The sequence below is a fragment of the Punica granatum genome, chromosome 3 (genome assembly GCF_007655135.1).
Source record: "Punica granatum isolate Tunisia-2019 chromosome 3, ASM765513v2, whole genome shotgun sequence".
Taxonomy (NCBI): domain Eukaryota; kingdom Viridiplantae; phylum Streptophyta; class Magnoliopsida; order Myrtales; family Lythraceae; genus Punica; species Punica granatum.
In genome coordinates this window covers 8,305,275-8,321,716 of record NC_045129.1, presented here as the reverse complement: position 1 = coordinate 8,321,716, position 16,442 = coordinate 8,305,275, and the positions used below count along the sequence as shown (strand labels likewise).

Sequence of the window (16,442 nt, the reverse complement as noted above, 5' to 3'; positions counted from 1 at the left end):
GTTTTAAGATAAAAAATATAGGATACTCGCACGGTCATGATTTTATGTTAGAGAATTTGACGGTTGAGAATAAAATAATCACAATAGTTGTTTTCGAGTGATAATCGCTGTAGCATCACCCCAATTTAATTAGCAATATATAGACTGCAAAAATGCTAAATCCTCCAAAGAGATATGCCATATAATTCATAGCCTGTAGTTTTTTGGTGAAAGATCGATGTTTAGTTTATAAGCAAATTGACATATTATAGTGAACGTTTCGACTATCTCATACTTTCTTATATATTTTATGTTAAATAATAATTAAATCTTAAGTTGCACATGGATTAAATTAATATTACAGTTTAATTAACATCATCTATCTGGATATTTTATGAGGTAATTAATGTTGTTGGTTAATTAATGTGAGCAATGTATACATGAAGAGCCGGGAAATGAGGGGTTAAGGATGACAAATTCGGATCAACAATATTAATCCTCCCCTATCGTCTTGCAATCTATATATATATCAATTGGGCTACTCTCACGGATTGAGCCTTCCACATAAGAATTGTGATTGTACATCTTTTCAAGTCTCCCTATTAATTTTTACTAAGACTTTTTTTCGATTTTTTTTCAAAATTCTATAATTTTTATAATTTTATCGGATGTTCCCAAGAAAAATTTTACAATTTATTTAAAGATAATAATTAATGAAACAACCCCAAGTTATATTTTAAATTTTTTTTTGGCATTATAAATTTCATGAACTCAAGAAAATCAACTAAAAATAAAATCTGCAAACGCATGACTAGTCTATATATAATATATAATAGCGAAATGAAAAAAAAGAGTTTAATGAGGTTGTGCCATGTGTCAAGCCCTCAACTCTCTATTTAGCCAAATTTCACTAATATTCTCTACCTTATTTAATGCATTAATAATAATAAATTGATTTATAGGGGCGATATATTTATATCTATTTAATTCACTAAAATTATTTCCATTTTTCAATTCTCAGTTTAACAAGTAAAATTAGGTTTACAAGAAATGTCTATGAACTTTCAAAACTTTCTATACCAATATTAAATACACTTAAAAATATGAAAAAATAATACAAATGAATTGATCTAAGGGTTCGTACAATTTAGTAATAAATATATCTTTTGGAATTCTATAAATTAAAATTATTTTCTTTTCCAGTTTTCAATTCTACAAATACTTAATTATATTCTTAAAACTGTAATAGAATTTTTTAGTTTGAAAAAATGGAGAAAATATTTTTCTAAAATTTGTCACACAAGTAATTACTTACATAATTGAAATTGTAAGGAAGTTTGGAATATTAAAAAACTATTACAACTTCTATGTTAATGTTAAATATACTTAGAAATTAAAAATGATGCTAAAAGAATTTGTTCATTCAAAAGTTCATTAAATGAATGGAATAAATTTTAGTCTCTCCAATATTTATTTAACTGTAATAGGATTTTTCAATTTAAAAGGGATAGGATAATATGTTTCTAAAATTTTTTACACAAGTAAGTACTTACATAATTAAAATTGTAAGGAGATTTGGAATATTAAAAAGCTATTACAAGTTCTATATTAATATTAACTGTACTTAGAAATTAAAAATGATGCTAAGAGAATTTATTTATTTTAAAAGTTCATTAAATGAACGCAATAAATCTTAGTCTCTCTTTTATTTATTTAATGGTAATAGGGTTTTTCAATTTAAAAAGGATAATAAAATATTTTTGTAAAATCTTTCACATAAGTAATTACTTACATAATTGAAATTGTAAGGTGGTTTGTAATATTAAAAAATCATTACAAGTTCTATGTTATATTAAATATACTTAGAAATTAAAAATGATGTTAAAAGGGTTTATTTATTTAAAAGTTCATTAAATGAATGGAATGAATTTAGTCTCTCTTTTTACTAAATTTACCTAAAATTGAAACATTTAAATTCTATGAGTAATTTATTATTGTATAAAGGATATAAATGCCAATATCTTCTACAATTTAGATGTTGAAAATTAAGAGTTTTAAAAAAAACTAAAAGGTATTAATTAATTACTTTAGTTAAAATAATTTTATTCATGTGATTTTACTAATTTTATTTATAAAATCATAAATTAATGCTTTTTAAGTGAATAGTAAATAAAAGTATTTAATAGAGAAAATCTAATTTGATGAATTTGACATTCTTTATTCATCATTATTTTGACGATTATCAAAGAATTAATTCTACAATTATAAACTAATCAATATTTTTAAAGATTTCGTATAATAAATTATAAAATTTTCCGCCAAGTATACCACTTTTGCGTCATTCGCGGGTGAAATTGCTAGTTATATATTATATGAAAACCCTAAAAAGAAAAGGAGACCACAAAAGCAAATGAGAGGCCTGAAGCACCTAATAAAGTCTTTTTAAAAAAAAAGAACATTCACGTAGAGCCACGATTGCGAAGTAGTTTTCTTTTTATTTTTGGATGAATTGGGAGCGGAAGACCAAATGCACTAAGATAAATCTGTAAGTTGTTAAGAGAAAAGGCGAGGTATGATGGCCCCAACAACGTGACCGAAAATTAGAAATTCGAGAATTTGGTACCTCATAATTTTCTATTTCATTTCAAGAAGAATCTCCTAAATTATCCTCCGTCTAAATGGAACCTACTTAATTAAAATTTAAATGTTCCCAATATATTAACTAAATTGATATATTCCAATTATGGATAAAAAGATTCAAAATATCTCATTTTTTAACCTTTTTTTTGGGTAATCTTACTTTACATTTAAATTCGTGAGAATTATTTTTAAAAAATTGTGAAAAACACTGCTCTGATAATTTCGGAAGAGCGCATTAAAGATTATTTTTCCTTCCAAAAGATATGCTTCCTCGGACTCGAAGTCATGTTTTTCTCCTTACGAAAATTTGAATTTAAAGTTGTTTACCACTTAATCAACACTTTATTGGTTAAGAATCTGGCCTTGGTTAATCCAAATCAAAGCAAACAATTATTAAGGCCCGATACTTGTGAAGAGTTTGAGACTGCGTTTGAATTGTTAGTGTGATTTTAGAATCATGATTTTGATTTTGATTTTGATTTTGATTGTGGAAAAAGACAAATGAGATAGTATTATAAATTTGACTTGGGAAACGTGTATTTTTGTTGTATAGTGTGTTGAGTTAAAATCAAAATCATGATTCTAAAATTAGTTTAACAATTCAAACGGGGCCTAAACGGTTCAAAATTTCTTCACGTCAGTAACTAACGTTTATATCAAATCAAAAAATATAAACAAATGATTAGCGCGGATTGGTTCAAGCGGTTCGGTACTTGTTTTGTTTAAGCAAAGTCTCGGGTTCGAGTACTTATAAATGCAAAAAATTCACGTTAAGAGAACTTTATCCCTTAGTTGGCCGACTCAGCTGGACTGGATTAGTCAGAGCCTAATTGGACTTCTAGATATCATGATTCACGCTAAAAAAAAAACGCCTTTGTTCTGTTGTGCCTGCCTGCCTTCCTTCTCTTCACGAGAAATGTGGTCCCTTGGGAGCAACTGTGTACGTGCCCGTATATATACAACGCCAATCGTCTCTATGCAATTCCCTCTTCCTATCTTCCTGTGATCTTTCTTTCTATCGACAGACCAGAGATATACATTAATTTGCGGACCAACAAATAACAGGCAGGTTTAAATTAAGATGCCGAGTACCGCCTCCAGAGAAGAGGAGGCAAAGCTTCCCCTCCTGTGGAAACCCGGGCCAGTCGCCGCCGCAGAAGAGGAGGAAGAAGAGCAAAGCCTCGGAAGAAGAGTCCTGATCGAGTCGAAGAAGCTATGGCACATAGTTGGGCCCTCGATATTCAGCCGAATCGCATCATACTCGATGCTCGTCATCACCCAGGCCTTCGCTGGCCACCTCGGTGATCTTGAGCTTGCCGCCATCTCCATCTCCGTGAACGTTATCGTCGGGTTCGACTTCGGACTCCTGGTACGCGCAAACAGATTAAGAATCTCTCGCCCCACTATCCATTCTTTTTTTTCCTGATTTGGTTCTAATTATATTGGTTGGTTTCTTCATCAGCTAGGAATGGCCAGTGCTCTAGAAACCCTTTGTGGCCAAGCCTTTGGGGCGAAGAAGTACTACATGCTGGGAGTGTATATGCAGCGTTCGTGGATCGTGCTCTTCGCATGTTGTGTCCTCCTCTTGCCTCTCTACACATTTGCTTCCCCATTCCTTAAGCTCCTCGGGCAGGCCGATGACTTGGCGGACCTTTCGGGGCTCGTCTCCTCGTGGCTCATCCCTCTCCACTTCAGCTTCGCATTCCAATTCCCCCTACAAAGGTTCTTCACGCAATATTAACACGAACGACATATATATGATTGGATATCTCGTATGTAATTCGGTTATCAAACTATAATCTTTAGCTTTTGTTTTCTTATATTGTAGGATGTGTTTAGGCATCTTTTTTTGTATATAGAAACTAAAAGAAGAATCAGTTCTCTTGGCATCTCAAAACGAATTGTTTAATTTTCCATTGACATTTCTTGTTAACAGGTTTCTGCAGAGCCAGTTGAAGACGGCCGCGATAGCATGGGTATCCCTATTGGCCCTTCTAGTGCACGTCGCCGTGAGCTGGCTCTTCGTGTACCAGCTCCAGCTCGGGGTGGTGGGAACCGCCGTGACCCTCAACTTCTCATGGTGGGTGCTGGTGTTTGGCCTCCTGGGCTACACCGTCTTTGGCGGGTGCCCCCTCACTTGGACAGGCTTCTCCTTGGAAGCTTTAGCCGGATTGTGGGAGTTTGTTAAGCTCTCCGCTGCTTCTGGGATCATGTTATGGTACTTTCTCTCCCTCTCCCCCTAGTTTCTCTATGCTGTCGGAGTAGAATCGGATCCGAGAAGAGACTAGGGTTATAAAAGTGAGCAATTGGAAAACCCACTGATCCTTATCATCGATCGATTTGGAAACCGTAAACGACTTAACTGTTGTATAACAACTTACGTGCCAATCCATGCTTCATATAACTTTTATCAGATCTAATGAATGAAATAGACCAGGGGATTAATCGAGGATATTTGTTGGATGTAATTGGTAGCAATACAGATTGCAACTAGTTGCTAATAGAAGTGACATATAATACGTGGGCAGCTTGGAGAACTGGTACTACCGAGTACTGGTTCTGATGACCGGAAATCTGAAGAATGCAGAAATAGCCGTGGATGCTTTGTCGATATGGTAAATACTGCACAATCGTTAATTTTTTTCCCCAAGTTTTGATGCTTCATTTTCTAGCTCACATCGCCTAAATCATGTATAGTTTTGATATACCGTTTATGATCATCATTTTTTTTCTGGGTATTGATTACGATGATTATTTTGTCATTTAGTTCATTACCAGTAGCCTATCGATCATTTTCAAATATCATATTCTATGGCTGCCGCCTTTCCTCGAAAAGACTAGAATACTTGTCGACAATTTCATCGTTTGTTTGTTTGTTTGTTTTTTTTTTTTTGTTTGATTCCGTCTCCTAAATTTCCACAATCACTGGTTTATTATTGTCTACTGTTTTCATAAGTTAGCTTGGTCTGATTTGTGGACTGAAATTTGTGGGACTGCTTTTGTTTTGTCTTATCTGGATAATGTACGTGCAGCATGACGATCAATGGGTGGGAGCTGATGATTCCATTTGCATTCTTTGCTGGCGTAGGGTACGTAATATAACATTCTCGCCTATCTTCAATTTCATTTTTTAATGGGAAATTTATCTAAAATGACACATGATTTAATCGTTTTGTCAAATCTATTATATGCTTTTTTTGTCAAATCTATTTCATGGTTTATTTTTTGTATCAAATCTATCCCGGCGTTATCTCTTTCGTCGACATCTAACGGCCGTGCTGACGTGACATTCACGTGGCAAGTGTGACCCATTATCTCTCCACTTGCCATGTCAGCATGGCCGTTAGATGTCGACGGAAAAGATAACGTCGTGATAGATTTGATGTAAAAAGTAAACTATGTGATAAATTTGACAAAAAAAAGTATATGATAAATTTGATCAAAAAAAAGCATACGTACCGTGCGTAGTTGATTAGTGGGAGGATGTTAAATCAATGCTAGATAGCTTTAACCGTGCCCGACTAGTATACATTTGGAGTGATGGGAAATTCTTGGCCAGTGACGTATTCAATTGCTGCGTCTCCTAAGAAATGTTATCGTACTTGAAGAAGGAGAATAATATTTTGTGCAAAATAATCAGTCCATTGTATGTACGAATTAATTGACTAATGTTTTGTACGAAATATTTTCATACTTGGTGGATAATATTTCGTACAATGAAAATAACGTTTCGTACGGGTCCCAGCTGAATATTCAATCTCTAGAACAAGAATTGCCCCTTGGATTGATTATTCATCGGTAGATGTAGTAAATGTTGTTGGCATCAACTAGACCCGAGTATAGTGACATTTGGTGCAAGACAAGAAGTTCATGTAGCTTCCAAAGAGAAGAAAGAAGACGTCCGTTTCCCAATTTTATATAAATCAAACTCCTTAATTAAGTACTCCAGTGCCAACATGTTAAATAAAAATATCTACTTGTTATTACATACTTTATATACATCGAGTAAAATGGACTCATATGCAGGGTACGAGTTGCAAATGAGCTCGGTGCCGGGAATGGGAAAGGCGCTAAGTTCGCGACCATAGTTGCAGTGGAAACATCGGTTGTTATTGGAGTTTTCTTCTGGGTGCTCATCATGTTCTTCCACAACGAGCTCGGGCTCATATTCTCCTCGAGCGAAGTCGTGCTTCACGCAGTGAACGAACTGTCAATACTCCTGGCCTTCACCATCCTACTCAACAGTGTTCAGCCAGTTCTATCGGGTAACAACCACTTAGTCCCGTGTCCTCTTCGCTTGTCAAATAAGGGTTTGCTTGGATTTTGATGCTTCCTCCACTTTGAAGGACATATATGAGATTCGTCGAGTTAAATTTAATTTGATGTACAAATTGATAGGGGTGGCAGTTGGATCGGGGTGGCAATCATATGTGGCCTACATAAACTTGGGCTGCTATTATCTCATTGGGGTTCCCATGGGCTTCTTAATGGGCTGGGCCTTCAATCTAGGCGTCATGGTGAGTATGCATAATCAAATTACATTAACGAACGTTATTTTTGGGTAAATCATTATTTCACATAATAAACAATTTCCACCAGTGACTTATTAGAATTATCACAGGTTTGTGCCATTTGAATCATAATTTAATTATATATAGACAGGAGCTTAATCAATCGCTTCTATTGCTTTGTTTAGGGAATATGGGCCGGAATGATTTTCGGCGGGACTGCAACTCAAACCTTGATTCTAGCTATCATCACCATTCGATGTGATTGGGATAAGGAGGTAAGTAAAAGGAAAAAACATGCGTTCGCTGCATATACCGTACGGTACACAGTTAAATATGTTTTAGGATATGATCATATGATGCATAATTTATGATCCATAATCACCACCGACTAATGTGCATATTAAGGATTTCACTATTAAGTTACTGATTTATCTGTGATTATCACGTGGTACATCAGATGCATGGCATAAATAACTTTTCTTCTAGTAACTTTTCAGGGAAAAACTTAAGAGAAAAGAAATTAACTAAAAATCAGTCAAACTTTTCCGCTTGACATAACCTAATTTAATTCTTAACTACCGTTTTATTTGGGCATGATTTGCAGGCGGAGAAGGCGTGCATGCACGTGAATAAGTGGTCAGAGATAAAATGACAGCAAGATCGCCACTGACAAGATGTTTCCTTGCTAATGTCCACAAATCAAATCTAATTTACTTAATGATTTTGCAGTATAACTCATGAACCTTCAATCAACGCAGACCATGTAGAATCGTAAGCCGAGGTGGTAATCGGGGAAACAAACAATCGTATCTCATACGGGGCTGGTGCAGATGATAACGAAAAATTCGGGGCAACATCGAAATTGGAGAATTAGATAGCAACCGTGTGATATGTATATTCTCTATTGTTATTACGAAAAATTTCCTATTTCTTATTCTTGTTTCGTTGTTGCCCGAAAAGATGATTTCTTTGCTTCGAATCATATGAAATTGTCGGGAATATGTCGTGATTGGAACTCTTCATTTCTATGTTATAAATAGTATAATATACTGTTGGCTTATGTGATCTATAATCAAAAGCATTTCGATGAAGGCTTGTATATGGCGTGGTTTTTTACATTGAACTAACACGTTGCTCCTTGGCTTTTTAGCCATCCGACACTTAAAAAGGACTCCTTGACTCTCTGCGGTTCTTCAATCACGGGGAGAGAGAGAGGGAGAGAGAGGAGGAGAATTTCGCCGGTGGGGCTCCCCCGCCGGCATCCTCTCCTTGATTTGCTGTGTGGTCATGTCCATACAAATACACAGCAGGAATAGAGTCTCCATGCAATTCTTTTGCTTTTTAGTGTGAACCACCTTATATCGGAAGATCCGATAATTCCAACCAATTCAGGTTCAAGTCGGATTGACTCTAAAGGACAAAATTTCTCTCCAATCTTTGATATTTTCCATTCATAAGACTGAAACCCAAAAACTGGATTGACTCTAAAGGATAAAACTCTTTCATTAATTTTTAATATTTTCTGTTCATAAGACTAAAATCCAAAATATTATTTAAAAAGCAAAAAGAAAAAGAAAAAAGCGCTTGTTGAATCACCTAAACCAATCCCGCTTTGATAATGCAATTGCCCATTCATTATCAGTGTGTGCTAGGTAGCTATTTCTTTGTATGAACGGACTAGGAGATCTCTACATTCTTTTACAAAGCAACAAAAAGACAGGTTAAAAGATGGGAAGTATCAACTCCAGTGGAGAGAGGAGTCCACATAGCTTGCCCTACTGTTGAAACCCAAACCGGTCACCCGTGCTGAAGAGGAGGGCGAAGAGCGAGGCCTCGGAAGAAGGGTACTGATCGAGTCGAAGAAGCTATGGCGCATCGTTGGGCCCTCTGTATTCGGCAGGATTGCCTCCTAATGAATGCTCGTCCTCGCAGAGGCCTTCACCAGCCACCTCGGCGACCTTGAACTCGATCCGCCTTCTCACTCTCTGTGAATGTCACCGTCAGCTTCGACTTCGGCCTCCTGGAACATATATATGCATACAAAGGATGATTTTTTTTTGGGGGGGGGGGGGGGGGGGGGGGGGGGGTAAATAAAGATGACGATTAATTTAATATGCATTGTCCCACTTTCAATTCGATTAACTTTCAATCAAATGTGATTGGAAGAAAACCACATGACAAGAACGTATACTTGGACCAACGTGAATGATGATCTACATGATCAGTGCGCTCTGATATATAATGATCGTGCCGACGGAATTCACGAGCTAGGATTGAGAATTCACCCCAAAATATACTATTGTTCTAGCTGGACAAGCATCAACTGGATCCAAAGCAGTGACATGGTCCACGACCACGACAAAAGGTTCTTGTAGCTTTTACTAATGACTCCAAAGAAAGAAAGAAGCAAAACAAATTTTTCTCCGGTTAGCTTTTCTGATTGGGAACATAGGACGGGACGTGTGAATTTTAATGGGCTCAAGTAGAGTTAATTAAATCCTCTAGATATTCCAACATGAACAAGTTAGAAGGGATAGCAACTTGTCCAAAGCATTTTTTCTTCTTATAGGAACTATATAGTTATTATCCGAAGTGATTAATATGTTCAGTCTGGTGCATTATCATTTGAAGCGATGGTGATCACCTTGACAATACTTCTTTTCTATTTTTTGATCCTCCAACTCAGACCACTTATTTTGGGTACAACATCAAATTGACTGATATGGAGGGTACGGGACAGCTTCGCGTGCCCTCATTCGGTAACTAAGAAGTTCCAGGTTCGATTATCAATGAGACTACTCTTACCCTTTTATTAGTTATGAAGATTTCTATTTTATCGTATTAGACTCACGGGCCTCCCATGTAATCGAAAATTTTTTTATTGTCAAATTCATATATAGGGGTGGCAATCGTATGTGGCTTACATAAACTTGGGTTGCTGTTATCACGTTGGGGTACCCATGGGCTTTTTAATGGGCTGGGCCTTCTACCGTGGTGTTATGGTAATCATATACATGTTCAATTGTTCTTTTGGTAAAGGTCATTCTTTCACATAGTTTACTAGTAGAGCGATATTATAGTAAGGATGTGCCCTTTGAATTATCACTTTACTATATATATGTCGGGTTAATCGATCTCTTCTTGCTTTGAGAAGGGAATATGGGGAGGAATGATTTTGGGCAGGACTGCAACTAAAACTTTGATTCTGGATGTCGTCAACGTTCGATGTGATTGGGATGAGAAGGTAAGTAAAATGAACAGAGATCCTCTTAATTTGCCCTATCTTGCTGTCAGAAGGGAGGATACATGTAGTACAACAGTAAAGGATACTCAATATTGCATATTTCATGTCGTATAATGCTTCATATGATGTATAATAATTATCATTTGCATGATTACATATTAACAATATATAAGATTTTTTATATGTATATTGTTAATCTGTTTACATTATATGGTGTAACGGATGCATGATACATTAATTTTCTTGTAGTTTAAGCAGGTCAAATTTAGGCAAAAAAAAAAACATGGGTAAAAAAGCTTAGGTGTGGTACAGAACATTTTACGGATGTTTTTTACCAAAAAAACAAGTTGATATGCATTCATTTTTCTCTACTTTATTTATACTTGTGAGTTAATAAATTCTAAACCAGTGGTTAATTTGGGAATGATTTGCAGGCAGAGAAGGCGCCCCGTCACGTCAATAGTGGGAAGAGACAATAGGACAGCACAACTAATTGCAAATAATCATTTTCATGTCGGTGTCCTAAAATCAAATCAAATTTTTTAGCTTGCGTTTCATTTTAACTCAACTTAATTTTATACAATAATTATAAATATTAATAAATATATTGATGTGTATATATAGATATGAAAGTAAATGGAGAATTTATTATTAAAATGTATATAAGTAGATGGCAAATTTATTATTAAATAATTGATTATAAAAATTATTAGAAAAAAAAGTATAATTCTCAAATTAGATTAAAAAAAAGTTAAAAAAATAATAATTGTATTATTAAATTGAGTGAAAAATAAAGTTGAGTTGGGTAAGATCTTGCAAGAATTACTCATAAAACATTTTGTCAACACGGACCACAGCGTAATAAGAGATTGTAATTGGGAAAATGAACAGTCCGCCTTATGTAAATGGGTGTTGCTATTTTGGAATAATCAACGCAATATCGAAGTCCGAAAAATCTAATAGCAACTATACCATATCTATATCTATATTTCTATTATAATTATGCGAATCTGTTTTCCGGCTTCAATTATTATTAACTGAGAAAAATATGTTATTTGTAATTGTTATTCTGAATTTTCTTACTTTGTTTAGGTATTTCAAATATTAACTTAACCTCACTTTTGAAAAGTTGTCTATGATTTGTTCATATTCAATACATGGTCGGTTGACTTGCCGGAGCACGACGAGAAGTTCACACTGCCCGTGAGAAATGAGAAGTATTATTATTATTTTTTGGGTGAAAATCAGAAGTAAGATTTGACAAATAATATGTGAACATTATATCGGAATGCAGAAAATATGGAAAATTCAAAAGAGTAAAACTTTGAAATTTGAACTTTTAACATTTAAAATTTGTGAGTTATTGGACTCCGCAAGGTAAATAAATAATGTTGATTTCCTATAGTTTGCCCTCAGGACTCCCCAATTCATAGTCTTCATTTGATTTGCACTTAAGATTATCACAATTGTCTACTAAAAAGAATATTTCTCTAAAATATTATTCTTATATTAGATGACAATATAATTTATTAAACATTAACTAGCCATATAACTCGCGCGCGATGTGCAAGCATTTGTTGACACTATTGATATTACTAATTTTATAATGTAAAAAATTAGAAATACTTAAAAATTTGGGAATAATAATATTAATTGATATTTGTAAATAAATTGTAAAAATTTAATCTAGAATATATAAATTGTAAAAATCTTATTGGTAATATATGATAAAATTGTAAATATATCATGAAACTCGGGGAAATATTGAAAAAAAAGGTTTAAATTTATATTAATGGGGAGACTCGAAAAGACAGCTGATTACGAGTTGAGGAGCACGAATAGAAGAATTTCACCCGTCCACGCATGGAAAGCTTTTGTTATACGAAATTACGAACACAAACAATCTCGAGGTCTGAATTAATATATATATATATATATATAGATGTGGACCATGTGGTAACTGATTAATAAATATTTTATACATAAGTCTCTCTCTCTCAGCTAACACTAACCTAATTCTTCAAACGTAGTTTTTGGTCAAAGGCAACTCCAACGTGCCGGTGCTCTTTTTGTTATTTTAATATTTTTTTTCTTAATCCAACTTATTCTAAAAAAGAAAAAAATTATAGAAATTGCGGGAAATTTTACTTTCCTTGCCAAATATATTTAGTTGGGCAGAAGTGTTGTATAAAAAAGCTTTAGCCAGTTTCACATGAATTCCAATTTGGGACGATTTCAATTCTCCTGCAAGGTTGGGTGGTTAGAAGTTCTAATATCCATCCAAAGTTTGATATTGTCTCGGCTATAGTTCCATGATATTATCTGAATTTGTAAACACGAGATATTTATAGGATCATCGGCACTTAGAAAACGTGCGAATTCGATTGACTTCTATATTGTTTAGACAAGTAAACATAGACAAGGGATCATTCTCGGATTTATTGTCCGAAAGCCTTTCCAAGACTTCCGTCCATATTGACTAGTTCCGGGACTTTAGTCCATATCATCCCATTATAAAAAAAAAGAGACAATTGTGTCGGGACTTCGGCCTGTTTTGCAATTAGAGAAAACAGAAGAGGACCAAACAATGACTCGTACCAAAATGGCATGTTCCATTAAAATTGACCCCGAGAAGTTGCGGCAATATTCGGAGAACTTAGGGTGAGAAATCAATGTCGAAACTCAGAAGAATCAAAATGAAAACAAACCTTGCGTCGATGAATCTCTACAAAACAGTTTTCATTTCCATGTTTTTCTTATTTTACATATCTATGCCTGTGCAAAAAATATATATATATATATATAAGTCAACGGTAAAATTTAAAATAATAAAAAGTAAAATAAAAACACATAACTCCGGTTTGCCCATTTGGTCAACCGTACGGGTACAGCTCAGTCGACGGAATGGGGAGAGGAGGTAACCTGCCCGACGAGAACCTCACCGGTTCGTCCAAACTCACCGCGCGCCGCCCTCCGTACCGAGCCGACTCACTCCCCCTCCCCACTCTCCTATCCAACGCAGCCGACATCTTCTCCTCCTGTTCGGTCAAGTTAGACTTCACCTCCCGCATCAGTTCCCAGAAGCTCTCCGTGGGGACCTTGCGGTCGAAGATCGCCGACAGCTTCTCCTCGCATCCCTCCAGCCTCTTCAGGTTGCAGACCAGCTCGACCGATTCGCCGAAGCTCAGCACGCTGAGCCGCTGCCGGAACTCACTGATTCGGACCGCGACCTCGTTCATGACCGACATGTGGTCCTCCGCGGCGAGGGACTTGACGCAACGGAGCAGACGGGCCGACTCGACGTGAGTCGAGTCGGGCATCTTGCAGGCGTCCTCGATCAGACCCACCAGTGAGTCAAGCTCCCGGAGGAGGTCCGAGTTGAGGAGGCCCGTGACGGTCTCCTCGACCTTCTCCTTCTCGAGGATGCTCGAGCTCGAGCCGATGAAGAACCCAAGGATTCGGGAAGCCGAGAGGAAATTCTCGACGTACCGAGCGTACCAGCGGACCTGTGTGCGAGGAAATTCGCAGCAGAAGTTCCATTGATTCGCTCACAGAAATGGAAATCCTAACGATTTGCTCGAATTGGATCAAACGAACTTACCCAAGAAGATATCTCCCAAGTGAAGGGGGAGCGGCTGTCCCGGAAGTTAGAGAGCTTCAGGTAGTTCCTCCCGCCGGCGGCGGGGAACACCGAGAGCTGGTCCTGGAGGATGAAGGTGCCGCGGCAGATGATGTGGTGGACGGTCAGAAGGCACTTGAGGGCGACGGGGGCATCGCCGGTTGTCTGGAGGCGGTCCATGAGGGACTCGACGACGACCGACGCTGTGGCCCGGGACCGGTGGCCGTAGGAGAGGATCGCCGCCAGGTGCTTCTCTTCTGGCGGCGCGGAGGGGTCGTGCGTGGTGGCCCGCAGGAGGGCCCCCACGTGGGGCTTGGACAGCGGGTTCAGCGCCGCCCTGCTCTGCGACGCTTTGTCCTTGAGCTTCCCCACTACGTCTTGGAGGCTCGTCGCCCCTCGGCGGCCCATCGGAGACTTGAGATTAGTTGGAGCTGACCGGAGAAGATGAACGATGTTTCGAACGACGTGGATAAGAAGCCAAAATATAAATATCCACTTTGAAATTTCCGTTTTGACAATTTACATCCTAAAGTTTTGTCAGTGTCGCAATTAACCCCATGAACTTTTTTCAGTCATAAGGGGGGCTTGTGGACCTACAAAAATAGGAAATAATGCGAAACAAAAGAGTATATAAGTTCTACTAACGAAGATCGAACTTAGAACTTCTTGATTTTCGAGTTGGCGTCTTATATTATTAGACCAAGATCCCTTCCTCATTAACCCCCTCAACTTTGAGTTTTGGCCAAGTGTGCTTTTTGCAAGTATCTCTTTTCACCTTAACTCCTTATGATTTTTAGGAAAAAAATTACTAATTATGCTTACGAGAATTTACGTATTCAAAGTGTATTTGTATAAAAGAAAATAAGGGCACCATTCTTCTCGACCTTCGACTAAGGGATTATATATTCGATTCTTACTAATGAGACATTCTATTTTCCTTTATTTTGGAATACCATATCTTCTATTAAACTCTTAACTTTCATTTATAACAATATAATTCGCAAATAATTATCGTATTAGTATGAAGAAAACCAAGAATAGTTCGAAATCAATGGTATTGCAACCATGCACGAAGGAATTACCCTCTGCAAAAGCGATTGAGCTGCAGAAAAAAAAATGTGAATGAACTGGTAATAATATGGACTATTTTCCTCTATGATAATAAAAATAATGTCTAGGAAATTTTTTTTAAAACCACATATTAATTTGAAGATTTCCGAATTGATGCTAATTACACTCAGAGCATAAGCTCAAGAAGATATTTGCAACTACTGATCTTTTTCATTAGATTGCAACGAAAAGGTGAATTACTTAATTGCTAGTTTCATGGGGCCTATAGAAAAGGTAAAAGAATGAAAAATTCAAAATTACTTACTGTGCAGTTAGATCTCAAAGACCTACTAGAAGAATAGAAGTAGATAAAGTGTACCTAAGATTTTTTAATTTTAAATCGTCAACCGAACGCTCCAAGCGTGAAGTCTTTATAAGTATTCACACTGACTTCATCGACGAATCTTCAAAATATGTAGTTCTAGCGGTCGAAGGAAACACCGGTACGAATCTTCAAAATATGCGGTTCTAGCGACCGAAGGAAACACCAGTACAACGACTAAAATTATTAGAACTATTGGACCTAATCGGATCAAACCTTTTTACCCGAATTCTCAATTTACACTTACATATGCATACACCCACACATATATAAGCATACACAGACATACAAAAAGCTCAACATTTGAGCTCTTTATATATATGTCAGGGGGGGTGCTTAGGCCTCAAATGGCCAGTTTGGGATCAGCTCATTTGAGCTTCTACATGCCATGTGGCCTTCCTTTTGACCCATGCAAGGTGGCCATCAAAATGGTCATGCATGTGGCCATGAGGTGGCAGACCATGCATAGGCCACATGGCATCCATGTGAGCCCGTTTCCGTCTTAATTTGTGTGTCAAATTCGGCCGTTAAGTTTAATAAATCAAGTTTAATTAATCAATAAATTTAATCTCATTAAATATTCGATTAGCTAATCGCACTGTAACTCGTCTAATTTCTATTAGACAATATTAGTATTTCAAAGGCATCTCATCGATTTGGTCATAGTGTGTGACATTGTAGATTTCAGATTATGTTGATAGTAATATCGAAATCTCTATTCAATATTACAAATAGTAAGCGACATCTAGCAATGTATTACTGTTACTTAAGTAATCAAAAAATCAATTTCTCGACGAACTTTGTGACCAATATTACCATGCAGTATAATTCATTTGTCTTCTATATCTCTATTGAGCCCAAAGCATAGTCGCTGTCATTCTTGTATGGTTTAATCTCTCTTTCTTGGTTTACTGGATAAGTCTATCAAAACAAATGATCTCGATATCTTTATATCGACTCATTTGGATATACATACACTATTAGATTTTACCTACCAAGCGGCCGTGAGATATCGCT

The 16,442-nt window shown here is 36.5% G+C and overlaps 2 protein-coding genes across 2 annotated transcripts; one reads left to right on the top strand and one right to left on the bottom strand.

Moving 5' to 3' along the window:
- The first annotated feature begins 3,586 nt into the window (after window positions 1-3,586).
- Window positions 3,587-8,197, top strand: LOC116201644 (protein DETOXIFICATION 27). The gene is made up of 9 exons (XM_031532934.1): window positions 3,587-3,988; window positions 4,082-4,341; window positions 4,556-4,837; window positions 5,148-5,234; window positions 5,652-5,708; window positions 6,646-6,884; window positions 7,018-7,136; window positions 7,316-7,405; window positions 7,735-8,197. The coding sequence occupies exons 1-9, from the start codon at window positions 3,701-3,703 to the stop codon at window positions 7,780-7,782; spliced, it is 1,470 nt and encodes a 489-aa protein (XP_031388794.1). The 5' UTR covers window positions 3,587-3,700; the 3' UTR covers window positions 7,783-8,197.
- Window positions 8,198-13,065: 4,868 nt separating this feature from the next.
- LOC116198588 (putative clathrin assembly protein At4g40080) lies at window positions 13,066-14,460 on the bottom strand. The gene is made up of 2 exons (XM_031528774.1): window positions 13,976-14,460; window positions 13,066-13,880 (listed from the first exon to the last, which is right to left on the bottom strand). The coding sequence occupies exons 1-2, from the start codon at window positions 14,399-14,401 to the stop codon at window positions 13,248-13,250; spliced, it is 1,059 nt and encodes a 352-aa protein (XP_031384634.1). The 5' UTR covers window positions 14,402-14,460; the 3' UTR covers window positions 13,066-13,247.
- Window positions 14,461-16,442: the final 1,982 nt, after the last annotated feature.